This window comes from Juglans microcarpa x Juglans regia, chromosome 6S (assembly GCF_004785595.1).
Source record: "Juglans microcarpa x Juglans regia isolate MS1-56 chromosome 6S, Jm3101_v1.0, whole genome shotgun sequence".
Lineage (NCBI taxonomy): Eukaryota > Viridiplantae > Streptophyta > Magnoliopsida > Fagales > Juglandaceae > Juglans > Juglans microcarpa x Juglans regia.
The window spans coordinates 18517412-18544442 of NC_054605.1; the positions used below are offsets into that span (position 1 = coordinate 18517412).

At 33.7% G+C, this 27031-nt stretch overlaps 4 protein-coding genes and 1 pseudogene across 6 annotated transcripts; 4 read left to right on the forward strand and 1 right to left on the reverse strand.

Annotated features, from left to right (window-relative positions):
* The first annotated feature begins 266 nt into the window (after positions 1-266).
* On the forward strand, positions 267-605 carry LOC121236678 (nuclear transcription factor Y subunit C-1-like). The gene has a single exon (XM_041133113.1). The coding sequence runs from the start codon at positions 267-269 to the stop codon at positions 603-605; it is 339 nt and encodes a 112-aa protein (XP_040989047.1).
* A 7880-nt stretch (positions 606-8485) lies between these two features.
* LOC121237630 (remorin-like) lies at positions 8486-11708 on the forward strand. Of its 3 annotated transcripts, none has more exons than XM_041134465.1 (5): positions 8486-8870; positions 9290-9331; positions 9414-9501; positions 10660-10741; positions 11235-11708. In XM_041134465.1, exons 1-5 carry the CDS (start codon positions 8714-8716, stop codon positions 11433-11435), a joined length of 570 nt encoding a protein of 189 aa, XP_040990399.1. In that variant the 5' UTR covers positions 8486-8713; the 3' UTR covers positions 11436-11708. The 3 variants fall into 3 exon arrangements, with proteins under 3 accessions (XP_040990399.1, XP_040990398.1, XP_040990400.1); XM_041134464.1 differs by having other exon boundaries at positions 8498-8870; positions 9281-9331; XM_041134466.1 differs by lacking the exon at positions 9290-9331 and having other exon boundaries at positions 8499-8870.
* A 272-nt stretch (positions 11709-11980) lies between these two features.
* Positions 11981-17114, forward strand: LOC121237523. The gene is made up of 14 exons (XM_041134288.1): positions 11981-12341; positions 12524-13291; positions 13376-13503; positions 13588-13708; positions 13798-13896; positions 14029-14328; positions 14404-14511; positions 14938-15009; positions 15250-15336; positions 15604-15675; positions 15776-15865; positions 16233-16340; positions 16635-16703; positions 16845-17114. Exons 1-14 carry the CDS (start codon positions 12072-12074, stop codon positions 16917-16919), a joined length of 2367 nt encoding a protein of 788 aa, XP_040990222.1. The 5' UTR covers positions 11981-12071; the 3' UTR covers positions 16920-17114.
* An 882-nt stretch (positions 17115-17996) lies between these two features.
* On the forward strand, positions 17997-21928 carry LOC121237612 (tetraspanin-10-like). The gene is given in 12 exon segments (XM_041134443.1): positions 17997-18237; positions 18746-18858; positions 18974-18983; positions 18985-19029; positions 19154-19209; positions 20086-20133; positions 20315-20363; positions 20450-20533; positions 20650-20717; positions 21023-21148; positions 21425-21500; positions 21626-21928. Coding segments are annotated over 12 exon segments (795 nt in total). The 5' UTR covers positions 17997-18183; the 3' UTR covers positions 21692-21928.
* A 294-nt stretch (positions 21929-22222) lies between these two features.
* Positions 22223-26099, reverse strand: LOC121236679 (annotated as a pseudogene).
* Positions 26100-27031: the final 932 nt, after the last annotated feature.

Consider the following 27031-nt stretch of genomic DNA (forward strand, 5'->3'; position numbering starts at 1 on the left):
AACAAATATTAGAAATGAATGATTAAGTTATAATTAATAGGGTTTTAGCCGGCTTCTAAGTAGGCTGGCCGGCCACCAGTACTACCACTCCCGCATTTCCTCCATGCAAGCCTTCCCCAAACACACTCTCGATCCTATAAATATATATAGCTTTTATGTGCTGATCTCCATCCTCTATAATTATATAGTAATAATTAGTCTAAGAAAGTACGTTGGAGTACTTAGAAACACAGGAAAAGACCATCAACATCATGAGGCAAGCCGGAATGTATTCGAGAATACTCGCCGGAGGGAGAACCGGACCTCATTCGTTGCCGTTGGCCAGAATAAAGAAGATCATGAAAAAGTCCGGGGACAACGTCAATATGATTTCCGGTGAGGCTCCCATCGTATTTTCCAAGGCTTGTGAACTGTTGATCGAGGAATTGACGCGAAGGTCTTGGATGGTGGCCATGCAAAGAAAGAGAAGGACGCTTCACAAAGAGGACGTTGTCTCGGCTGTTATAGCCACTGATATCTTTGATTTTCTGGTGAATTTGGTGTCTGAAGACTCCACTACTCCTATCGACTTGACCCCCGTTGAAAGGGAAAAACTAGAGTTCTAGCTTAGGGCATATACCTTATCATTCTCCTCCTACATTAAGTCTCATGTACATGTTTATTTTCTTTATCCCGCGCGCGCAGGTACGTAGAAGCTAGAGTTTTGGTTTGCTTGCAGGTTGTTGATTGCTGTCCTTGGTTGACAGTTTTCTTAGCTGTTCAACTTCTGGTACTCGATTAATAATATACTGCCATTACGTGAAATATTGTAGGCATGCATTATGCTACTCGTGACATTAATTACCATATGAGAAATGCTTTGATTATAAATGAATTTTGTTAAAATAATTAATTCATAAACTAACGTGATTTGATATGATATATAATTAGATTGTAAAGTATATTTAAGATATCATTATGTCAATTTATAATTTTATTTTTATAAAAAAAATTGTTATGAATATAACACATTATCATTTATGTATTTAAGCTTTACTAGAAAACCCTTTTGTCTTTTATCTTGGTTTCAGACCATGAGCCACCTGTCTGTCGGTCAAGTTAAAAAGTCTAGGTACGTAATTAATAATGAGAAATGATGTTTGTAATTATGAATATACGAAAGTATTGTATAATTATTTAAAAATAAATAAATAAATACAGGATCTATTTAAAAAAAAATTAATTTTTTAATAATAGACGTCACTCTTTTTTAAAATGACTTACGATACTTATGCGTTTCATAACTGTACGTAATATTACTCATTAATAATATATGCTTCCAACTTCCTAGTACCCACCAACATTAGAGAGAGAACGTGCGCATCAACAAATAATAGAGGCCAAATTAAAAAATGACGTCCAGCTAGCTAGCTAGCTAATTAGAAATATTATTTTTTAGTTTAGATTTTGTCTTATTTAATCACATTTGTTGATGCCATATATTTTAAATAGCTCGACAAAATTTAAGATAAAAATTACCATTACTCTGAACTAACACTTCCAAGTATACTCAAAACATTAGAAAACATACCCTAACGCGGATTAAGATGGGTATAAAGTAAAGTAGATTTATATAAGTTGGGTTTGCTCTTTATAATTAGAATTATTGTGATTATAGCGTAACTCGGATGTACGTCGAAAGTTATGTAAAATTAAAATTATTTTTAATTAAGTGATATAATTATATTTTTAATTTAAAAATAAATTATAAAAAATTACAGGTATTTCATTATACTCATGTGCGAATTCTCTATAAAGATTTATGTTACGAGTAACAGATTTTACTTAATTTACAGATCTGGCTCGGCCTGTGCAGAGAATTTTTCCCTGTGACTCAACACAATGAGTCAATGACTTCACTAGTCATGGCCCTATGAGAAAGGGTGTCATAAACTAAGCCCATTTATGCAGATTAGAGATTCTTATAATGGCCCAACCCAATCCAATTTTGTTTATATTTACAGTGCAACACAAATATTCTCAGGTATTTTAATATATTTTTAAATATTTTATTATCAAATATAAAATACTTTTTAATTTAAGATTATTTCACTGATTTTCACATATATATTAAAATATTTTAAGTATCAGAGCTTAATCAATGCGGCTCAAGTCCTCAATTTTTTTTATATTTTTAAATATTATAAAAAATTTATAATATTATTAAAAAATATTTACTTAATCACTAAATAATTAAAAAAAAAAATCTCTATAGAAATACTCGGGACCAAAATGTAGTAGATCCGAAGCATTTCTCAACCCTCTGGTGGTGTTGGAATTGGGCTTGACCTCTATTAACAAAGTAGCAAGGTACGTGATTCAGGAATGAAAAATACTATTTTGTCAATTTAATTTGTCCTCTCGTTTTGACTTTTTATATATTTTTAATTTTTTAATTTTTTTTATTTAATATTTAAGAAAGTAATTATTAGTGTATTAATATTTTTTTTTATATTTTTTAAAAATATTTTATAATAATAAAAAATAAACAGTCAAATGGAGAGGTGCTGCTCAGACGGCAACCGCTCTTCAGAAATCCATCGTACCTGAAACAGATGAAATTCTGGACCATAGCAAAATATAAAAAGAAAAAAAAAAAAAACTTCTCAGTGAATTACTGCTCTATGCGATTTTCACTGTCCTTCCTAGCATTTGATACTTTTTTTTATTATTATTGAGTGGTTAAATAACTTTTTTTTAATAATATTATATTTTTTTTTAAATATCTAAAGGCCAGTTTGGATCAAAATTTATCTCAACTCATTTTATCTAATAATTTTAAATTTCAATACAAAATATAATAAATAATTTAATTTTTTCAAATTTTAAAATAATAATAATATTAAAAAATAACATTATAATAATATTTTATTTATTTTTTAACTTTCATCTCAACTCAATTTAACATTGAAATGCTGCCTTAATCTTATTGGGACATTTTGTCGGCTCTACCCTTTTCAATGAAACATGGAAAAATCCCCTTTTCTACTCTCCATTTGTTTCAAGAAATAAAGCATACAAGACCACATTGCAACTTACCATAACACTAAAATCCTGATCAAACGCCTAATGTTTCCAAACGTTACAAGCATTATATATATGTATGTATATATATATACATACGTGTAATAATTAAGTACTGGCAACTTAGGCCGAGAATAAGCAACTGAAAGCAACATTATCTCTATGCCCAGAAGAGACTAAAATCTCACTGTCGTGGCCAAAAGTTGATGGCGGCTTGCAGGCTTTCTTCTCCTTCACCTTCCCAGCTCTGTCCAACACCATATACGATCTCTTTGATCTAGCTTCCCCAGCTGCCTTTCTTTCTATTCTCCTCTTCATAACATACTCTTCTGGAATAAACACATCCATATATGATTCTTATTATTAATCTTTGATGAAAAGAAAATGAGTAGTACAGTAAAAGGCTACGAGCTTTGGAGGCTGCAAAGTCTCATTTGCAGAAAGTGGTGAGGATACAGAACATGCATTTATAGGCCGCAGGAAGACAAAGCAAACCATGGGCGTTTGTCCCCATGTTTCTTTTTTCATGAAAACAAGCTGCAGGGTACGTACCACCTTCCAGTTGTGAGGCCGAGGTTCAATGGGTGTCTGAAAAGTTGTTTGTCAATTGCTGTGTAACGCTTGGTGGCTTGGTGCATATGTAGAGGCCATGAGCAACAAGTTTCCCACTCGACAAGTGTACCTACGTGCAACCCGGAATCTACTATGGGAAAATACGGCTAGCTAGCAGCTTGTCCTTTTATCCCTTCTATTTTTCCTTTATTTTTTGGATTATTTTTATGAAAAATGTGTGTATGTGTTCTTTTTTTTCTTTTTTAATGATTTGTATCGGTCACTATTTACTTTTATACATTATATCTATAATTTTTTTATAAAATACATGGTATTTTTTATAGGATCATGCAGTGATGAGATGATAAATAGTAACTGATAAAAATAATTTTTTTTTAATATATATTTTCCATCCAACTCAGAATATAAGTAAATGGCTCAAGTTTTCAAATTACTTTCGTGGACGAGGAGGACTAATTTTTGGTGCATTACAAGTAAGTGACGTATTCATGTCAACACGAGTACTCAATTTTTCAAATCACTTTCGGTGAAAAAGAAGAAGAATTTTTTGTGCATTATAAGTAAATGACGTCTGAATGTCTTTCCCAACATTCAAATTGACAAAAAGAATAGACACGACGAGTCGACGACACATGATCTTGGTGTCCCCCAGTACTACTTTATAATTAATAAATGATCTTGGTGTCCCCTATGTATTTTTCTGGATTGCTCCTGCCACATTATATATTTCCCATTCTTATTAGTTTGCATTCATCTTGCATGTGTGTGTATATATATATATTAAAATAATTAGAGTAATGTTAGGTACAAATACAAATTTCATACAAATCTTTTGTAAAAAGATAGGTCACACTAATAAAAAATATTTTTTTTTTTGCACTTTTTTAGGTGGAGTTTACTTGCAAAGGAAAATACTACTATATCTCCTTTTTTTGACACCTCTATTTGACAGCTGATCAAATTTTTTTTTTATTTAATGATTAAGAAAGTGATTTTAAAGGTGTATTTGGATGTTGAAGTGAGTTGAGTTGAGTTGATAAAATATTGTTAAAATATTATTTTTTAATATTATTATTATTTTAAGATTTGAAAAAGTTGAATTGTTTATTATATTTTGTGTTAGAATTTAAAAAAGTTGTAATGATGAGTTGAGATGAGTTGAGAGGAGTTGAAGATCCAAACTAAGCCTTATATTGGTGTATTTTTTCATTTTTTAAATGTATTTAAATATGTTAAAAAATGTGAAAAAAAGAGAAAAAAAAACTTTTTAATACTGTCCAACGGTGAAGTTGAGACGACATAATAGCCGCACCCTTATGCAAAAGCTTGTATAAATCATTTCTTAAATAATTATATATACAGATATCCGTACAAGTTTCATTCAGATCTTTTACAAAAAAATAGATTCTACCAATAAAAAATTTATTTTTTCTTAATGAGATTTACATTTTTATAAAAGACTTGCAAATGATTTGTACATTTAGGTCTGTCCCCAGTATTACTCTATTTTTAAACAGCTGTTTTATATATTCTCTCTCTTTCTAATTGGACTATATGTATATATATCCGTTAAAAACCTTTCAAAATATGCACAATATCATTACAAACAAGATATATGTCTCGTACAGTAAAAAAAAAAAGAAAAAAAGAAGACAAAGAAGAGATATGTCTCGATTTTCTAAAATGTAAGCTACGGGTTGAAGAGCTTGAACATGTGGTCTCTGGTCCAGTTAGGCAGTCCCAAATCCCTAAGACCAATGCATGTTCATCATCGTGGTCGGTTAATTAATATGATAATTAATCTCTGATTATTTACTCAAGATAATATAATTAATTACCGCCCATTGTTACAAAGGATATATCTATGGATCGAATATGATGGAGTACTGAACATGTACTGTGAGAATCAGAAATCTAGCTTTTAAAAAGGGTTAAAAAAAAAACCCAAGATTCTTACCAAAATCATATAGATAATTAACTTTGAAGGAATGGCCATGACCCAATATTCATGCATGCTATCATGTTAGAGAAGTGTTACAATTATAAAAATTTTTTATAAAAATAAATTTATAAATTTATATAAGTTTAAATCTATTTTATAATAAAAATATATTATCAATCTAATATATCATATTAAATTATATTAATTTATAAATTTATTTTTATAACATCTTTATCATCATGTTAGCTTTCTGAAAACAGCATTGGAACAGTGGTAACAATAGTTAATGACATGATTAATTTTTAAGCCGTAACATTCAAGAAAGGAATCTGAGACTCAGATGTAAAGCTGCATGCTATTGATTTTCTTAATTTTAGCATGGCATCATGGCATCATGGTAGCTGCTACATGCTTTAAACGGTGGGTCATGTTTACAGTGGGCAAGCTTGCTTTCATGACTGTGTTGGTGCTGGGGACATGTGCTAGCTTTTGTGCTTTTCATTTCACAAGCTGCCAGCTTTTCCAAGAAGATTGATTACTTACTGGGGATGTGTGACAATAACCCTAGTGGCCATGCCCGTGGTATTCAGCTTCTGTTCATTGTCTGGATTACTTCTCAAATTCCGCCATCTCTCAAGTCTTTGATTCGTTTAGACATTGAAATGAATTAAGTTAATTAAGTTTAAATAATAAAATATTATTTTTTAATATTATTATTATTTTAAAATTTAAAAAATTTAAATTATTTATTATATTTTATGTTTGAATTAAAAAATAATTATAATAATGAGTTGAAATGAGTTAAGATCCAAACTAAGATTGTGAATATTATATTCGCAACTCATTTCAACACATCTTATTACTAATCATTATTATTCATCAACTTTAACTCGTAAATCTCATTATTATTCATAATTTATCTCATTACTATTTACAACCTATCTCAACTCATCTTCAAATCTAAACGATTCTATCATGCCCGTGGTATTCAGCTTCTGATAAGCCTTTGTTCAAAGCTGTGCTACGAAAGTTGCGGATTCGTTTATATTTCCAAATATTGGAATTGCCCTCCATGCATGAATGTTCTTGGAGGGACAAAATTTCCTGCGATTTTCTACCACAAAATTGACTCTAATCAATAAGAATAATGTCTCGTTTAGATGTTGAGTTGAGTTGAGACAATTTAAGTCTTTTATGAATAGTAATGAGTTGGAATGATGGAGTGAGTTTTATAGAATTCACCTGAGATGAGTTTAGATGTTAAGATGAATTTAAATGTATTTATGAAAAATTAAAAAAAATTCTGGATCCTGTATATAAATAGATATTGAGTTGAGTGATATTTAATTATTTATGAGTTGTGTGTTTATATGTTGAGCTATGCTTAAATTTAAACTCAACTCATATGAGTTGAGATGAGTCTATGTTCCAAATGAAACCTAATTATCGAAGGACTGGTTCTATATATCTTATCCTATGTGGATCTCAGGTACTCAGTTATCAGTTCCACCCGAACAAGCAACAAAGGCTGCAGGAATTGCATGTGAGCTTGGAAAAGCTTGTTAAATATAACAACTGTTTGCATTTGCTCTTGTGTCACATTATAATGCCACTGCTTTTTTTAAAGAATAATTGCAAATTAAAGGAGATTTAAAAAATAAAAAATAATAATAACTAGGTCCACACAAGGACTAATTTAATAAGATAAAAAAAAATCATAAATAAATAATAAACAAAAGAGGAAAGAAAAAAAGAGCAAAAAACAAAGCAAAAGAATGTATACTCCAATTAATAATTAATAGTTAATTTGCGACTTTATTAAAGATGCATCCGAATCTCTTAAAAAGTTAAAATTGTATGTCTGCACTTTAGAAAATTCCAATAAGATAATGTGCATGCAAATTAATATCATGTCGTTATTTATCCGGATTTTTATATGATTCAAATAATGAATTAGAGTATTTCATAATTTATTGAATAGTAGTGATCAAATAGTTAGAGTGAAAATGCTTTATTTGATTTTAAAAAATGATAAAGAAAAAATTTGAATAAAAATATTATAAAGTAAAAAATTGTTTGAATATAAATTTTTAATTTAATTTATTTTTTAAATTTTGTAAAAGTTGTATTGATTTTCTTGTTTTATTTTAAAATTTATAAAAATTGTATTATTTTTTATGTTTGAATAATAATTAATTAATGATTATATTAAAAAGTTAAAAAAATTAAAATTAAAAAATATTTTATATTTAAATGATGTTTAAGAATGAAATTTTTAAAAATTTTGAGAATTAAAAAAATGATGTGTGTACAAATAAGTTGGGCATTCAAAATAGCTGATGTAAAATACATTTTTACGTAAAATATAAAGAAAGTTGATTAAAAGTCCTTTCTAATGGATTTTGTTTTTTTATTTTTATTTTATACTTTGCTACTCTAAAATATTTTTAATTTTTTTTTCTCCTTCCTTAACGTTTTTCCCCACTTCTTTTCCCCCTCTTTCTCATCTGGACGTTAATTTGCTATTTGAAGGTTGTGAAGGAAAGAAAAGCAATTGATCAAAATCTTGTAATAGTAGTTTGGTATTTAAATTTGGATTAAGACATAATTATATATATAATATTATATAAGGAGATATTACAAATATAAAAAAAATATAAAGATATTGTAAATTTATTAGTAATTTAAAAAAATATTTGAAATAAATAAAAAATATTAAAATGACATAAAAAATAAATAAAGGAATGTATAATTTATTATAAAAATCAGTATATAAAATAAAAAAAAAATGTATTTTAATAATATATTTTAAAAAATAGGATAAGAAAACCGAAATGCGGTTATGAGGGGAATTGAATTGGATTTTTTAGGGTAATAAATTGACTGAAAATCCTTTATTCCCAAAAGTTTGAGGGGCCAGGCCAGGGTCCCACGTTGATTCGTCCGATATTTCCCAACCACCGCAACCACCTCATAATCCTATGTGTGCTCTACAGCAGCATTTCTAATCCATCTTGCCGGAGTTTCTACCAAAGTTTGAGCGACGCTAGCTGCTTGTGCTGTTTCTTTCACCGCTGTAGCCTTCCTTTCCCTTTTTGAGGTGCCTGAACCGTGGCTAAATTCAAGGATTACGTTATGGTTGAGGAGGGGACCCAGAAAGTTGATAAGGAGCCTGGAGTACGTGAGAAAGAAGCGGAAGAAAACGAAGAAGAGGTGGCTCGAAATGACTTTGCTGAAGAGAAGGGTGTGATCCCACCTCCTGAACACAAGACTGCTCCTCCGGTCAAAGAAAGTGAGTGACTTCTCTCTCTCTCTCTCTCTCTCTCTCTGTGTTTGGTTCCTGAGAAAACGGAGAGAGAAAGTGGAAGTTTCAACAAATATTTTTGTTTTATACTAAGTTGGGTGGAGGCTTTTAGTTTTCTCGTATTCGCATTTTGTAGAAAAATGCATATTTTTGAACTATTGAGTTTCGATTATTTTCTTATTTCTCTTGTTTGCAACGAAATGGAGCCCTAGTGTTAGTCGTCAGTTCTTATCTGCTTAGGTAATTTCTGAAAATGATCTTCCTTGGTTATCGTGCAATAATTCACTTGATTTTCTTTTTCCTTCTAATCTACTCGATTCCTTGGCCACATTTTTCGTATAATGAGGACATTTTGTCTCTAAATCCCGATGTTGTGTTGTGCGAGTTTGATAAATCAGATGTTGCAGATCCTACTGCTGAGAAAAGTTTGGGGGGTTTTGTTGATAGAGGTAAATGCCTGAGGTAATTTTGTTCTTGTGCATTACTTGATATTGTAAGATATACAGATGACTGTTTGATATGTTGTCTCAGATGCTGTGCTTGCAAAGGTTGCAAATGAGAAAAGGCTGGCTTTAATTAAAGCGTGGGAAGAAAGCGAAAAGACAAAAGCAGAGAACAAGTAAGAGGCTATCTCAAAATTTTCTTATCCCTTTCACCATCTCGTGATATCATTTTTCATGCCTTTCCGAATTGCCTCCAGGAGTTAAAGAAATTTTTATCTATCAATTTAGATCTGTTTGGCAAAAGCATTGCATGCACTCACTCAAATGTTCTTCAAGTTTCTTGGTCTCTGCAAACTCGACAAACAATTTGTTGTTTACAATTACGTTTTTAAAGTTGAATATGACTTCAAACTATGACCTACATCCGTAGACTTGACACATTTAATCGGTCCTGATTTTGGTAATACAATCAAGAAGTTGCTAGCCATGACCAAACTCATATTATCCTTTCTGAACAAAACAAAGTTTATGGGTATTACGAATAATCCCTACAAACAATCATCATAATCTCACACTCCCAAACCAATGAAACCGTGACTAGTGACAACTCACCCCAAAGAACTTTTTGTTGCAAGTTGTTGTGAAATCACCACTAATCCTAAAAGATGAGGGAAGATGTAGATTTAATCATTTATATTTATATTAACATTCCCCCTCACGTGTGGGTTAGACTCTCTCTCACATGTGGGCTAGATCCCCTTCAATGAGTAGGCCCAACACGTGAAATATTTAATTAAACGAGGTAAAGTATAGAGTCAGAGTTCGAACTTAAGACCTTTGCTCTGATATTATGTGAAATCACCACTTATCCCAAAATTTTAAGCTGATGGAAGGGGGTAGATTTAATCATTTATATTTGTATTAACAGTTGTCCTTTAGTTGTATCAATTTGGTCATTAAATGAGAGGTAATATAACGACGTTACTTACTATTTATGATAAAAGTTAGTGACCCACCATGAGAATTTTTCATAGGAGCCATGGTGACCTTGGGAGCCATGGTTGTGGCTCCCATAGTTACCTCTTTGACTCGATCTTCCTCAGGGTCAACATGTAAAAATAAAATAAAAATCAATTTGGGGGTGAGTTGTAATGAGTCATTTTGGAGTTGTGTTTGAGATTGGCATGGTCATTTATGGAGAAGGTATTTACCCAAAATTTGTAGTGTCCAAGTTGATTCTGAAACCAAAAGAAATTGATTCCTGAAGTAAACACCCAATTAGTGGCATATATTCTCAATCTCTTTCTATGATGAGCTTTTTCTCTGCTTGACAGGGCATATAAGAAGCTATCTGCTGTTGAATCATGGGAAAACAGCAGCAAAGCTTCGGTCGATGCACAACTCAAGAAGATTGAGGTAGTAAACTTGGAAGCTGCTATTTTTTTTTCCCTTTATAACCTGGTAATATAGATCCTGCATATCTGTTGAGTTGGCAAGATATCATGGTAAAGAACCATTTTCAAGTTCTTTATTCACCTTATAATTTTGAGAAACCATTTTATGCGACAATATTATAATCCATATTGGTATTATGGTTCGTTGTTGAAAGGGAGAAAAATCAAACTTTTATCCGCTTTTATTGAAGGACACCAAGACAATCTTAATAAGCATATTAGGATGTGGATACACGTAAAAGTTTAAGCTTTAAGGCTTAGGATTAAGTAATTACATCAATTAATCACTTTCTGTCTTTTCCCTCGATATTTCATAGTTTTTGAATGTCCCCTACTCAACTAAAATGGTATAGTATGTTTAGATGGCCAAGACAATTTTAGTCTGAAAATGGTGGTTCGTGACATTCAGTTCAGATACTTGATTGAAAAGCATTTGAAAGACTCTTCCATGACAGGAGAAATTCGAGAAAAAGAAGGCCAAATATGGCGAGAAAATGAAAAACAAATTGGCTGCGATCCACAGGGCTGCTGAAGAAAAGAGGGCCACAGTTGAAGCCAAGAGATGGGAAGAACTCATCAAGGTAGAGGACACAGCTACAAAGTTTCGAACCGCTGGATATGTACCTAGGAATCTTCTTGGATGCTTCAGCTACTGAGATTCTCAGGGAAAGAACTCATAACAAAGATAAACGAGGAGTTCATCGAAGTGGACTTTGCCTATTTTATTATTTTCATTTGGCTTGGTTTTAACGTTCTTTCTTACGTGTGTGTGTGAAACGAAACATCTAATTTGTGAGAACTAAGGAAGTCCAGTGGTAAATGTAAAATTATTAGAATGTTGGCTTGAATAGTCGAGAATTGCTTGTATATATTTGTGTAACAATGTCGGTAAAGGAAAAAACTTTATCATGCTGCTAGATTGGAATAAATATCGGAGAGTGATAATTTTATTTTTAATATTTTTTAATTTTAATTTTTAATATTTTTAAAATTGTAAATATAGATAGTATTTTTTGTAAATACCGAATTTTATTCCCGGATACAGCCTTGCATTAATTTTTTTTCCCTATTTAATATTTATTGTTACACTAATTAATGGGAATTTCTGTCATATTTATAAGCATAAAAATATTAATATTATATTTTTCAATGACAACAGAGTACTGTAGTGGACGAAGTTGAGAAACTCTCCGTCGACAAAATGCCACGTCGGTATTCTCGACCAGATAACTAAAACCCGCCTCCCGGGCCGTTCTAATTCAATCACGCAATCCCCAAACTCCGATGACAAAATGGATGGTCTAATTTCTCTCAGCTGTGCAGGCAACTTCGCCAACACCAGCTCCTTCTTCACAAGCCAAACCCGCCCTCATTTGTTGTTCTCATGCACTCGAGGAAGAAGAACAACCACAACCGTTTCATTCATCACCAGGGAAAAGGGTAAGAGATTCACTGTTTTCGCTTCTACAGATGGAGATCCTCCCAAGCTCGACCAATGGGATCAGATGGAGCTCAAGTTTGGTCACTTGCTCGGCGAGGACCCCAAACTTACCCTAGCCAAGGTCTCCCTCCTTTCTCACGACACACCACAGACGTATTGGTTGTCATTATTTTTTATTTATTTATGTTTATTGGAATTGTGCCTTGTTAGATATTAGTGTTTGATCATAATTTTAGTTATTCTTGTTTATATTTATTTGTTAGATGGGATTCTATCTGAAGGTTATATATTTATTTGTTTCAGATAATGGGCAGAAAAGCGAATCCAGATGCTTCGTATCTTGAAATTGAGAAAAACTTTTATAAGAGAAAAGGTAAGTTAGTGGAAATAAAGGAGGTTCCTTTTGATGGGTCGAAGGAAGTGCAGTCATCAAGTTCGTTGGATGGTTTGAACTTGGTTCGACCTGTGCCCAAGAAAGGATTCACTCTGAAAGCTGATGATGAGCCACCAAAGATAAAGAAACCAAGCCAAGCGGTTGGGAAGGCGGCAGGTAAGACTAAAGGTAGTGTTCCCAATGTTATCCTGAGAAAACCAAATTTGTTCAATAACAATGATGGTGGAGAAAAGCCGTCGAAGTTGAGGATTAAACCAAATTTATCATTAAAAATGGGGAATGGGCGAGCGAAGGATACATTTAGTGATATGACTCTGTTAAGGAAGCCGGAACCAGTGAGTGTTAATAAAGTTACTGAGAAGAGACAAGAGACTTATAGCAATGTGAATGCCAAAGTTGATAGTAGTGAATCGGATATGAGGAAAGAAGAAGCAAATGATGAATTTGTTGCTTTCACACTGTCAGCAAGGCCTGAACCAGTGAATGCCAATACAAAACTTGTGAATGAGCATGACTACTTTGGGGGTGCTGAAGTTGAAGTCCAGGATGATATTGGAGAGAATGTTTTGAAAGGCTTGCCAGAACCTACCAGAACTGACAATGCAAAAAAAGACAATTTCATGGAGATCGAGGATGGCTTCTTTTCAAATGAAGCTGGGCAAGAGATTGGATCCAATGTAGGTGTTGCTCTATATTGCATTAATCTTAATCATTTGTAATTATTGATATTAACATTGTGATGGGGCTTTTAAGGAGTACAGCCATTCGAACAGGATGATATGAGATCCAGTCAGGAGGTTACTGCATTGACTGGACTGCCTGATAAAAATTTAGTCGACTCCAGAGCCAAGTTGTCCGTGGAAGCTGCACTACAAGGAAAACCAAAAAGGTGCTTGAAGTCATTCTTACTATTTTTGTATTTGCAGTTCTTCTGTTGCTAGTTTTGTTTGATTAGCAGGTTTCTTTGCTTTAGATTAGACCAATCTGTGAAGAGAACTCCAGAGTCTACCAGAGGAGAGACAGTACTCATGAATTCTGAAGCTTATGGTAATGCTGCTGAGTTTGACGATCTTGTTGCTAAATCACCTTTGGAGGTCAGATTATATGAACCTTATACTTTTGTTTAGATAGAGCAGTATAGTGTGCCAGTCCTTCATCTTCACTGTACGTCTTACATGTGTAGGGAAGCGAAGATACTGATTGGAGCAAGGCACAAGATCTGTTTAAGACAGGAAATAGGGGAGAAGTGGAATTAATAAGCTCTAGCACCAGAGGTTTTGTTGTAAGTGCACTTTTGACAGCAGTCCAATATGATTTAGTATGCACTGCTTTGCTTCTCCATCGTGATGTGCATTTTCAAATTAAGAATTTCCATCTATACTGCTTTTCTGAACTTGATCGAACCATTTTACAGGTATCTTTTGGCTCTTTGATAGGGTTTCTGCCATACCGTAACCTAACTGCCAAGTGGAAGTTCTTAGCTTTTGAGTCATGGTTGAGACAGAAGGGCCTAGACCCATCAATGTATAGACAAAATTTAGGGACTATTGGAAGTTATGATGTAGCAAACAGGAACGCTCCTCTTAACTCAACCGCAGATCCAAAAGTTGATAAAAGTCTTGTAGGAGAAATATTGGCAGACATGAAATTGGAAGATCTTCTTAGAGTTTATGACCAAGAGAAAATTAAATTCTTGTCATCCTTTTTGGGCCAGGTTTGGAAAAAAAACTGATTTGATGTTAAAACTTGACCATTCAATCTCGGAGTTTTATAAAATTTATGCTTGCAGAAAATCAAAGTAAATGTGGCGTTGGCAGACAGAACATTTAGAAAGCTTGTATTTTCAGTCAAGCCAAAAGAGAAGGAAGAAGATGTTGACAAGAAGAGAAGTCTCATGGTTAGGGCTACATTCTCTTGTGACATTTCTTGGATTCATTTCTTTGTCCTTTCTTTTGCTTTTTATGCTCACTCTTTAAGTGCTTGAAAGCAACTGCCACATAATGGCGGGAGCAATATTATCAACTAACATAAAATCCAAGGCTTTTAGTTTTCACTATTTCATGGTACTTCTTTTCGTAATTTCTCATGCAAAGGACAGTGGAAAAATGAACATATATATATATATATGTATTGCCATGAAGTTTGATAGTAACTTTTTGTACCTACAAGCATGCACACCGGATAGAAGCTTGCTAAGAAATTGCACTTGAATGACACGAATTGTGACCTTTTACTTTTAAAGTAGCTATTTTCACATACTTGGTTCTGAATGTGATTTAAGAAATATGCAGTCTTCAAGCTCTTGTAGCATGTACTGTAACAGGCTAAACTTCAAGTCGGGGATGTTGTGAAATGTGGCATCAAGAAGATTACTTATTTTGGTATTTTTGTTGAGGTAAGTGAAAGGTCTTCTGCTCATTGTTCTTGGAATCAGTCTTATTACAACTGATGAGAAGCTGTTCAAACATGTAAACGGGATCATTGAGTAACAAACATGGAACCATGATTGACATATAGATTTTCTACCTGATGACAGTGTAAACGGGATCATTGAGTAACAAACTTGGAACCATGATTGACATATAGATTTTCTACCTGATTCTCTGTCATCATAAATTTGACTTATCTGTCGAAGGTTGAAGGAGTGCCTGCATTGATTCATCAGACAGAAGTTTCATGGGATGTCACTCTGGACCCTGCGTCATACTTTAAAATTGGTCAGGTATTACTGAAGGACCATGCCATAACAAATTGGCTATATTTCTTCCCTCTATCTGACATGGCCTTATTTAAGTATTTTATTTAATTTGATGAATCTTGGGGTAAAAGGCTGTGAATCTTCCTGACAATGATTCCATGCCTTTCCTACTTGCAATCTCATTTCAGTGCTTTGTTTAGAGCCAAACCTTGCGGAGCACTTTACATATATGTATATACATATATCACCTACATCTTCTTTGAACTTTAAAGAAAATCATTGTGGTCTCAGATTGTGGAGGCAAAGGTTCACGAATTGGATTTTGCACTTGGACGCATATTTTTGTCACTAAAGGAGATTTCGGTAATCTAAGTTCATTGGCTTGTCCATATTTGAATTTCTATCTTTTTATCAAGAAAGTATGTATAAACAGTATACTGAAAGTCATGCTTTTCTGTTGCAGCCAGATCCATTGATTGAGGCCTTGGAATCTGTGGTTGGTGATCGTAATCCCTTGGATGGGAGACTACAAGTGGCACAAGCAGAAGCTGAGGTTATTGTGTTCAACCTTTGAGTAGGACCTTTTTTTTTCATTTTTAAGATAAGTTCCCTGTGAGTAGGACTAAATTATCTTCTTGTGTTATGGTTAATTTACAGGGAACAGTACACTGATAAAGATTGTTGTGAAAAAAAAGAAAGTCTTGAAAACATTCATGAACAAATGAAAGAGTTAAATAAATAATTCTGTCAGTTTTACTTGCCGTTTCACTACTTCGGACAGCTGGTTAACAATTGGAATATTTGAATTAAAGCTACAATCATTGATACAACAGTAGTCTTGAGTATATTTTGTATAAAATAGTATTATGACAATTGAATGTCTTATCATCATTATGTGCTTTCTATTTGTGTATGGACAGTGGGTTGATATTGAATGTCTTATCAAAGAACTGCAACAGATGGAAGGGATCCAGTCTGTATCAAAAGGCCGTTTTTTCTTGAGCCCGGGTTTAGCTCCAACATTTCAGGTACAAAGACCTAGATCCCCAGATACAATGCAGGTGGTTAATATTTAAAAAGTTGATAAAAATTAAATAGAATCATTTACTTCGGGAAGTGTCAGTTCAAATGCTCTGGTTCTTTGACTATGTTGGCAATACCAGATTACATCTTGACTATGTTGGCAGTACCAGAGTCCCAGTTGTAAAACTCGATTTTCTCGAGCGCATGATATGTGGGCGTCAAAACTATATGATCTTCTATTGCTTTTGCGTTGGAATCCAGTTCATAAAATATGTTCATTCATTTATCTTCTGGTGCAGGTGTATATGGCATCCATGTTTGAGAATCAATACAAGCTACTAGCTCGATCTGGTAACAAAGTACAAGAGGTAAATATGTCATAATTTGCTTGTTTAGGTGGTGTCCAACAGAACTAGATCATTCAACCACCTATCACTTTCCTTCCTGAATAAGAGTTTTGATCTTGCTCAATTTTAGAATCTCATCCCTCTCATCATGATTTTGGGCAGGTGATTGTTCAAACATCACTAGGTAAAGAAGAGATGAAAGCCGCAATTCTAGCATGTACCAACAAAGTGGAATAGTCGTTTATTATTCTCTGGTTTTTGTAAATTTCCATATTATGCTCGCCAATAAATTTAGAGGAAGAAAGATACACGAAAATCTTCTAAAGGCCAAGAGGGTCAGAAATTTCTTGATCATTTATAGAGGCAAGTTTCTGTAATTTTCTTTCAAGTTGTAACAATCAATTATAGTGGTAGACTTGTTATTCTCTTTTTGACTTTGTGTTAGTAATTCAGTTCTAATGATGGCCTTTTTATTTTCCTCTGAGGGAGTAATGAATAGCTGATTAACCATCGGTTTGATGGTCATCGAAATCGATAGGCACTTGTATGGAATCTCTAGATGTACTCTGTTTCTGGCAAGTAGATCTTAGTTTCAACTTTTTACCAAGTAATAATTGGCTCGTTTTGACTGTGGAGAGTGCATGATACTCAGGAGATGGGAATGTCACTTGTAACTGTTAATCAACAATTTGACACGTGTTGGGGTTCATGTTCATTAAGCTTTAGGTTTTAAGGTTTCCATCAATGTTCTGTTTTTGCATGAGATCTGATGGAACTCCGATCTTAGAAGTTTCAAGTGGTATAATTATTGTAAATTGAGTTGTAAAAGAATAGTATTATACAAAATAAAAATAAAAATAAAATGGTAGCGTGCTATTTAAGAGCAGATTTGGTTATACAAAAAATAAAAATAATATTATAATAATACTTTATTTAATTTTTAACAAAAAATCTCATTCTATTTTATCTGAATTGCGTAATCAAACGAGACCTAAGCAGTTGATGAGTCTGAGACAAATACATATTCATTTCACACAGTCAATATAAACAAATTTTTTTTTTTTGGTTCTAAATTTTAAATTTATTTAAAACTCAGAAATGAAAATAATAGGAATTAAAAACCTAAGGGGTCCGGCAAATTTCCCATACAAATTACAACTATCAACGTTAGTTCAACCTGTGTCTTTGACTTCCACCTCGTTCACAGCTTTTCCGTTAGACGGGATGTCGTATCGTGTTTGGTGGTATACAATAAAGAGCAAGAACCATGACCGTTGGGTTTATTCACTGGGGGTAATGCCCTTACTACTTTACAATATTCTATTATTTTCTCAGACAGGACAAGGCCCATCTCCTCCTCCGACTTCCTCTCTCACTCTCTATCTTCATCAATTCCCGAGTACCAACCTCAAGAGAACGATTTCTTTTTTATATTTGGTTATTTGTTTTGAACATAAATTCCCTCACGGAATTTCTGACAGTAAAGGAGGGAAAGGGAAAAATGGGTGTCGGAACAAGCACCTTTGTTATCAGATGGATCAACTTTCTCACCATGGTAAGCTTTGTGCTCTTCATTTCCTTGTAATTTGTTTATAATCTACCTGATTTTTTTCTCTTCGAAAGTTGTTCCTTTTTGTAAATTTCGAAAAGTTGATCCCTTAAGCGTGCTCGATTTCTTGGCTCTCTCTTATGTGGTGGGTTCTTTTTTAGTTCTCTTTAACGTCTGTTTGTTTCACTTCGGAGTTCGGACATATCGATTTTATCCGTCATTAGCTCTAAATCCGGTTTCCTACTTTTCAATCTGCTCTCAAAATGCTTTTATAGTTGATTCTGCAAATTCTTCTTCATGGTTTTTGGATTATGATGTAGCGGTACACCATATTTTTAGCTCGCTACCCGTTTATATTTGAAATTTTATTTAATTTACCAAAAAGATACGGACAACTCTCATCGATGGTTAATAGAAGTGAATAACTTGAAAAATCAAAGCAACTAAGTAAATCATGTGCCTTTTGACAAGTTCCATATGGGGTTTGATCTGACTTCCTGTTCTCATCGTACAGCTTTTATCTGTAGCTGTCATAATTTTTGGAATATGGATGAGCACTCATCACGATGGCTGTCGAAGGTCTCTCACTCTCCCTGTTTTAGGACTTGGTGCTTTTATCTTTGTCATGTAAGTTTTTCTTTCTCTGTTAATGGACGCTGACACCTTCACATACTTCAATTCTTTTCCCTACACCTTATTCTCTAAACGTTCACATTCACGTTTCTGTTTTCTGTAACTTCAGATCTATAATCGGGTTTTTTTGGCGCACTCAAAAACAGCTCCATACTCTTGTGGATTGTATCCTTTTCAAAATGAGTATTTGTGTGCTATCTACATTATTCCTCTTCTCTCTCTTATTCCTCTTCTCTCTCCTTTTTTTATTTTTATTTTTTGCGGGTAGACCTTGACGCATCTCTTGCAGTACCTGATTATGTTGTGCTTCGTTTTGGTGGGAATTCTGGTATTCACTGTAATGGCGTAAGTATATGTGAAGCTGAAGTGATTTTTCATCTCAAGTGAAGCTTATGATAGGCCTTGGATAACCTTTTTTAGGACTTTATAATTTTATTTTCATGAGAATTTTATATTTTTCTGCAATAACCCTGTTATGTTATTCTATATCTTGCTCTGGTTGCTAATGTATAAGTTTGAATGTTAACATCGCAGTTTTCAATCTAAATATGCCCATATGCCTATTGAGATTTGATTTTCGTTGAAAGCTACTTATTGGAATATTCTCTCAGGGGATAATCGCATTTAAGAGAGAAATCTAGCAAATAGTTGTTATATGTGTAGAAATGATGATTTGAGTATGGCTTGGTATGTTTTCTTACAACTAAAGAAGTAAATATTCCAAAATGGTGTGTTTTGACATATCGAATGCTCATACATAGCCCTGAATTTATTTGGTTGGGGTGACCCCTAATTCATATCTAAAAAGATCCCCCTAAGTTCTTACCCAAACTTGAGGGCCTCAAGTATGAGAGAGAGTGACATCATGTGGGCCGAACTTGAGGGGACCTTGATCTGCTTCATATATGCTCCAATTTTGTTTGGATCATTTATTTTTTGTAGGAACATTTTATTATGTATTTTGGATCTATTGTGATCATTCTTCTTATAAAATGAATAGTATTTTATATTACTGTTAGGGAATGCTGTGACAAAAACAGGGGATTCAGTGAAAACGAGGATGTTGTATGCCATGTTGTGTGTAAATGGTTTGATCTTTGTTTTGGTCTATAATTAGAAGTGTTCTCAACAAGTAACACGCCCTCTTTTACTAGTGCTTGTAAAAAATTATATAATATTTACCTATTAAAAAATTATATAACTTCCTGCCTTTATTTGTAGATTTATTGTAACAAATAATGGATCCGGTCATAGCGTTGCTGGATTGAGGTGAGAATGCATGTAATTCATCTGATAGCGTCTCCTTCACTTTACTTTTGGTTGATAAAATGCTGTTTTGTGGTATTTATTGTAGAAATTCCTTTTGAATGGTATAAATTTGTCATCACTTCTTTTTTGTTTTGATTATATTTTGCATGGGTCTGTGACTAATCTATCCTCGTCTGGTTAGGTATAAAGAGTACCAGCTTCAAGAATACCATTCATGGTTTCTAAAACAAGTAAGAATCTTTAGTTATTAGCAACGTAAAGAATAGTAGTGTGACGTTGCCCTGTATTTGTACTTGATGTTGGTTCTTTTGTCTAGCTGAACAATACTCAAAACTGGAAGCGTTTGAAGAGTTGTCTTGTGAAATCTGAAGATTGCAATAACTTATCGAAAAAATATAAGGTCCGATTTTGAAATTTTTTTGTTGAATTTGCTCATCCGTCTCCAGTGTAAACGGTGGTGATGTTTTTGCTTTTGCCAACCATTTGATTCAATATTTTTTTAGTTCTTGATTGCAGACTCTCAAACAATACAAGTTGGCAAAACTGAGTCCCATTGAAGCTGGCTGCTGCCGACCGCCATCTGAGTAGGTCCCTTACCATTGTAAAATTTACAACCCCCCCCCCCCAGGTTTTCATTTCTTTTTTTAATTTTCCAGGATAGTTCCTTTACTGTATAAATTTAATTGCCAAACAGCCTGTTTTGAATGCCATATACTTGTTGAAAAAAAATTGTAGATCCATTACGTGACAATACATGCATTCTAACAATATTTCTCAATGTATGATTACATTTTACATGATGCATGCAGTTTATGGCAGACAATAAGTCAGAATAGTGATGACTCATGTCACTAACATTATTATTTCCTGAAATTCCACTCAATTACAGATGTGGTTATCCTGCTGTCAATGCTTCATACTATGACTTGAGCTTTCATCCAATCAGCTCCAGCAAGGATTGCAAACTTTACAAGAATTCCCGGGTCACCAAGTGCTATAACTGTGATTCCTGCAAGTAATCATCATCTGTACTCATGCTCTTTTCCTCTTTTTCCTACTTGCTTGAAAATGTTCCCATTTTTGCTTTGAGGAGTGTTAGAGCCACAAATGGATTACAAAAAAGTAATCCCACAAACTGACGTAGTTTCATGTGATCTGTTGGATCTACTTTACAATAAAGTAACTTCACAATCTGATGAACTACTTCAAGTCAACTCAGTTTGTGGGATTACTTTTGTATAATTCGTTTGTGGCTAGATCATTAATCTTTTGTGTTTTCACCAATCACCAGGGCTGGTGTTGCACAATACATGAAAATTGAGTGGAGAGTAGTAGCTGTCTTCAATATTGTTTTATTTGTTGTCCTGGTAAGACACTCCACTCTATTCCTCACTAACTTGTGACAATCGTGGAAGTAATCTTTCCATAGCGCCGTTTCAGTCAGTAAATAATAATGCCCTGACTTTCATATTTCATTTGTTGTGCAATGTAGTCGATGATATACTTTGTGGGGTGCTGTGCGAGACGAAATGCTGCCCAGAACCCTTCTAAAGCATGAAGAGGAGAGAAACTACTAATTTTCAGGAACCTCGATTAGAAAATAGAAAGACCCCATTGTTCTAATTACTGTTTTTCTTGAGAAGAAACATTGAAGTGAGCAACTGTTGTGATCTCATGCAGTGGGTTGAAGTTTGGAACGGTTTTTAATGGAAGCGTTGCATTAACCGTGTACAAATTTTCAAGTTTTCTGATGTTATGGAAACAAATTGTTTTAATTTATTGTTACCTTCTGGAAGGATGCTCTAGTTTTTAACACGAGAAATATGGAAGTTCATAGTTTCTCAATTCCTCCTAAACATGGATTTCTATATTTCGTCAAAAAAAAAAAAAAAAAAAAATTCTTACTTCCAAAACAAATTGCAATATACTACGTCGTTTAAATAAGTTCCCAATACACATGATGTTTACAATATATGCTGACCAACTATGAAACATAGCCAGATAGCTTTATTCAATCTCCACTCCAGGTTCCCAAAAAAAAAAAAAAAAAAGGAAAAATGTACCAACTGCATGAACCTAAGAAACTGCAACGAAATGTAGCATAAAAGATAAGCAACTGCAATATATCGCATCAACTATCAGTCAAAAGGTTGACACTTCTATCTGCTCATAGTAGAGGCCGGAAGGTCCACCTTCTGGCATCAAAGCCAGCCTTACAGGACCTTTAGCACCTTCTTTGACACTCAACACCCTGGTGTTGCCATTCAAGTCCGTCTTGGTGTGGCCAGGACTAACCGAGTTAATGGCAATGTCGGGATAGTTCTTAGCTAGAACACTTGTATAAGCATTGAGAGCTGCCTTGGAGACCATATAAGCATAAAAAATTTTAGGCCACCCTTTGATTTCTACCAAATTCTCCTTAACATCTTCTAAAAACCCTTCCACCACCTTGTCCACTTTCTCTTCTGTGAGTTCATCTACATCTCCTAGCTCCTTCCTTGCATTCTCATTTGAAATAAACTGAAATACAAAACAGACAATTTTAAAACCTTTCCAACAGCTTGGTCCAAACAATTTTCAGCACCAAATGTTTACAGAATTTCCAATACAACTGTCCACAAATCACATGATGCAATGTTTCCAATACAACAGCAAACAAATCAAAATTTTCAAGTTCCTCTTCGTCCCTGCAGCTGGATTCATGTCTGGTTCTGTTTCTGCCATTTGTGTGGAATTTTTCTATGGTTCTTGCTCTTGCTTTAAATTAATTAAGCTTATAGGTATTTATAGTAATTGGTTCATCTCTTGATTTTTATCAAAAAAGAATGAAACGTCATCATATGCCAACTCACATATAACGAAAGATTTAAACTGATGACAGCTGATATGCCAAGATTGCTGCAAGCTAGAATCAAGGATCGGTTTTACATTGCATTAATATTTTTCACTATATACTTTACATAGTTACTCTGTTTGTGTATATAAACCAGTTTTGACATACGAATGAAATTATACAAAATTCAATTTAAAGCAGTGCTTATTATCTTTCTAATTTTCTACGTAGGCATTGACATCTTCGGATCTATTCCTTTCTCTGTCTCTGATCTAGTCCTAGGCACGCTATGTCATTTTTTCTTCCTTTTATTTCTTTGTCGATGGTTCATTGACTTATCTTCTTTTGGTGGCATACGTACTCTGTGACATCATCCATTCACAAGTGTCCATTCAGCTTCGAAGCTATTGTAACTTCTTTATTGTAACTTCTTTAGTAGTTACATTAGTTGTTGAATTGAGCTGAGTTAAGATAATAAAATATTATTTTTTAATATTATTATTATTTTAAAATTTGAAAAAATTAAATTATTTATTATATTTTATATTGAGATTTAAAAAAATTATAATAATGAGTTAAGATGAATTAACAGTATCCCAAACTACCCTTTTCTTATAATGAAAAATTCTGTTCATTATTTTCTATACTGCATATTAACACGTAGTTGTCCCAGGATTGAGGAGATATTTACTATTCTTGCCGAAGTAGACAATTGAAGAAGTGGAATCAGTTCTTTACAAACTAGCTTCATCCCATAATAATTTGTTTGTAGACAATCCATCGAAAGTTCGTAAGTTTGCTTCACAAATTTTTTAACAAACGGGGCTTTTTCTCCTATTATCTGCATCATGCTATGCAGTGTAAATAATTTAGAATATAGACTCAAAAATACATGACTGAATGCTAGTTTTTTTTCTCTCTCTCTCTCGTTTTAACAAACTTTCTTTCCTAAAATGGAGAAAAGAAACATTCAATACCCAAAACGCTTACTCCATCAAGCGCAAGTACGTGGTTCTTTCGAAACCCTGGGTCTACTAGGCTTCCATTAATCCCTACGTTATTTATCTGAGATTTTGAAACAATTTTCAACATCAGAAGCAATATGCACGAAAAGAATTCTATTGCTTAGCGCCATTAGGGCATGCGCGGCCCCAGCTGTGTCGATTTTTCAACCACAGTCACATCCTAAAGCGACATGGCGCGGTCTCACCGGCATCAGAGGCCTCATATCCCTTAGATTTGCTCGTTCGTCTACCTCTTTAGATGGCGCATGTCCTGCACGCGCCGTCACAACCTGTGTTGATCCGAAGCCAGTAATTCGATTTAAATTCTGGCTACTACTCTATGTTACCGCTTTCCTTAACCGGTGATTTTGTAAGAGAGATTGTGGACTTTTTCAAAAATCATCTCTAGACAATATGTGACAATACACCCGCCACTAGCAGAGGTTTCACCATCTCTGGCGATGGTTCTATTGTTCGCATTTTTACGAATATATTTCTGTTTTTTATAAAACGACATCCTTTTATAAGATATGGATAGGGATCAAGAATTTAGTCTCAAATAAATTCATTCACCACTTTATACTATTTTCTATTACAAGGTGATTGTTGAGAAATCTCATCCTCACCTCATGCATCACCTCTTTAGTTTAATAAAATTAACTTGGTTAAGAAAAAAAAAAAAAGTGCCGTTGATGGTCAATGATATGCTCTACAGTAGAATAGAATAACTTTATGAACAGTATTCACGCCAACAAAAGTACTTGGCTATAGCTTCCATTAGGAAGATGCCTAGCTAGCTAGTGATAGTTAATATACGTACGTACCAGTATGTCAAGCTTACCAAACTGGGAACTTGTGAAATTGGCGAGAGAAGAAATGCTAGCTGGGTCGGTAACATAAAGTTGATGAAATAACACGTCGGAGTATCCAGCAGCCTTGAGATTTTCAGCAGCTTGATCACTACCCCCTCTGCAAATCTAGCAGTCAATATTACCTTGGTCCCATTTGAAGCTAGTTGTTTAGATATCCCAAATCCGAGTCCTTTGTTGGCCCCCGTTACAACTGCAATCCTAGGAAGATGATGTTTGAAACATATGCAGAAGCAGAAGCACAGAAATGGAGGGTATCATCATTAATCACACTAGGATCTCAAGGCTTATTTATATTAGACAAGGCCTAATTTAGGTACTGAGGTATTTTCAGATATTCTAAGAATATCTCATTATTATTTATTATTTTATAAGAATATCTTCCTACAGACACTACCGCTCTCTCTTAAAAAAGGGCATCCAATAAAATTGTGACACGTAGGCACTCCATTTATCAACAATGCAGTCGCACTGCAGCGGATTGAGTAAACAATCTTTCATTTCTCCTGTATTCCATTTTCCCTTCCTCCCATTCTCTCTCCTCTCCCTCAGGAATTGCAAACCCCTCCCTCGAGCCCGTGCCCCACCCCTTCCTTCCCTCTCGTAGAGCCCTATCCTTAGCCTTAACCTTAGTCCTAGCCCCACCCCTCCTTCCCTCCCTCTTTCTCTGCAGGCAAAATTTCAAAGAAAATCCAAAAACTCACGCTAGAACTGATTTTTTTGGGTTCGTCAGGCTGCGACGGCTAAAGGGTTGAAACTGGCTACAGGGTGCGACGGGCTGGAGAGGTTCGTCGGGCTACAATAAGCTGGAGATCTCTATCTAGCTGCGACGGGCTGTGGAGGTGCGGCGGTATGGAGTGCAGAGAGGGTTGCGGCGATGTGGGTAGTGAGGACTCGGGAGGGAGTGCAAAGGAGGAAAAGAAATTTGCAATGTATTTGATCTTACAATCTTGTAATGTAGCTCATAGAATTTACACGAGGATTACTTACGTGTAGGAATTTCATTTGTTGCCGTTAAAGGCCTGAGAACAGCTTACCCGTTGAGAAGATGAACTCTTATTTTATTATTAATTTTTACATATTTTCATTACTATTTATTATTATTCAATATTTTATCATTATTTTTTTACTACTAATCGCATAATACCTGAAAGTATCTCATTATCCAAATGCAAACTATCTAAAAACATCAAACAAATCAAATTTTAAGTACCTCTTCGTCCCTGCAGTTGGATTCCTTTTTGGTTTTGTTTTTGCCATAGAGAAAAACCCCAGACAAAAAATAGAAAAAAAAAATAGACAAAACAGGAAAATATAATACTAAAATGTTACTATAACTGGCTAGCTAGGGGAGGAGGTGGAAGGAGCCGAAGCTCCAAACCCCCTTCGCCCAGTGGACGAGAATAAATAGCTAAGGCAAATGTGTTCACGCTAGAGAGAAAAGGTTAAGGCAGGATTGCTCTTGGTTTTAATTGCTTTAAGCTTGTAGGTATTTATAGTAAGAGCAGTGTAGCACAAGATCCGTCTCTGTTTTTTTTTTTTTTAATTTTTTAAAAATTTTAATATATTTTTTTAAAATCACAATATCATTAAAAAAATATTTTCTTAATAATTAAGTAAAAAACAATTATCGGAACCCCGTAAGAGCATTGGTATTGAATTAGCCACATGCTTTTTCATCTTCAAATTTAGTAAATATCATCCATATTTGTTTCACATTAAATTAGTTAAATTGTTTTCATCAAAATTATAAGTTACAGTAAATCTATGCTTCTTTTCAAATATGAAAAGAACTATAGCAAGTCTTAAAAGTATTTTTTGAGATTATTATATTATAGATATGAGATTTTTACTCTTATGAGATTTTAACATCTATATACATATGAGATTATTATATTATAAATTGTTAGATTGTGAAAATAAAAATAAATATGATTGTTAAAAGTTATTGAAGATTATAAAAATAAAATATAAATTAATTAAAAAAATATATATAATAATATTTTATTATTATAGAGAGTGTGATAATTAATTCAATGTAGACTTTAAATTTTGATTGATTAACTAAAAGTAAAAAAATTACATATTAATTAAAATTTGAAGAATAAGATGGTCAATCCAATACTAAGGCTTCGTTTGGATCATCAAGCTATCCCAACTCATCATTACAACTTTTTCAAATTTTAATACAA

Excerpts from the sequence above, each read along its gene's own strand:
- LOC121236678 (XM_041133113.1), top strand. The coding sequence starts at position 267 with ATGTATTCGAGAATACTCGCCGGAGGGAGAACCGGACCTCATTCGTTG.
- LOC121237630 (XM_041134464.1), top strand. The coding sequence starts at position 8,714 with ATGGTTGAGGAGGGGACCCAGAAAGTTGATAAGGAGCCTGGAGTACGT. Across the intron at positions 8,871-9,280 it reads TGCTCCTCCGGTCAAAGAAA|ATGTTGCAGATCCTACTGCT; the intron begins GTGAGTGACTTC and ends TTGATAAATCAG. Across the intron at positions 10,742-11,234 it reads CACAACTCAAGAAGATTGAG|GAGAAATTCGAGAAAAAGAA; the intron begins GTAGTAAACTTG and ends CTTCCATGACAG.
- LOC121237523 (XM_041134288.1), top strand. The coding sequence starts at position 12,072 with ATGGATGGTCTAATTTCTCTCAGCTGTGCAGGCAACTTCGCCAACACC. Across the intron at positions 14,512-14,937 it reads ACAAGAAGAGAAGTCTCATG|GCTAAACTTCAAGTCGGGGA; the intron begins GTTAGGGCTACA and ends GTACTGTAACAG. Across the intron at positions 16,341-16,634 it reads GTTTAGCTCCAACATTTCAG|GTGTATATGGCATCCATGTT; the intron begins GTACAAAGACCT and ends CTTCTGGTGCAG.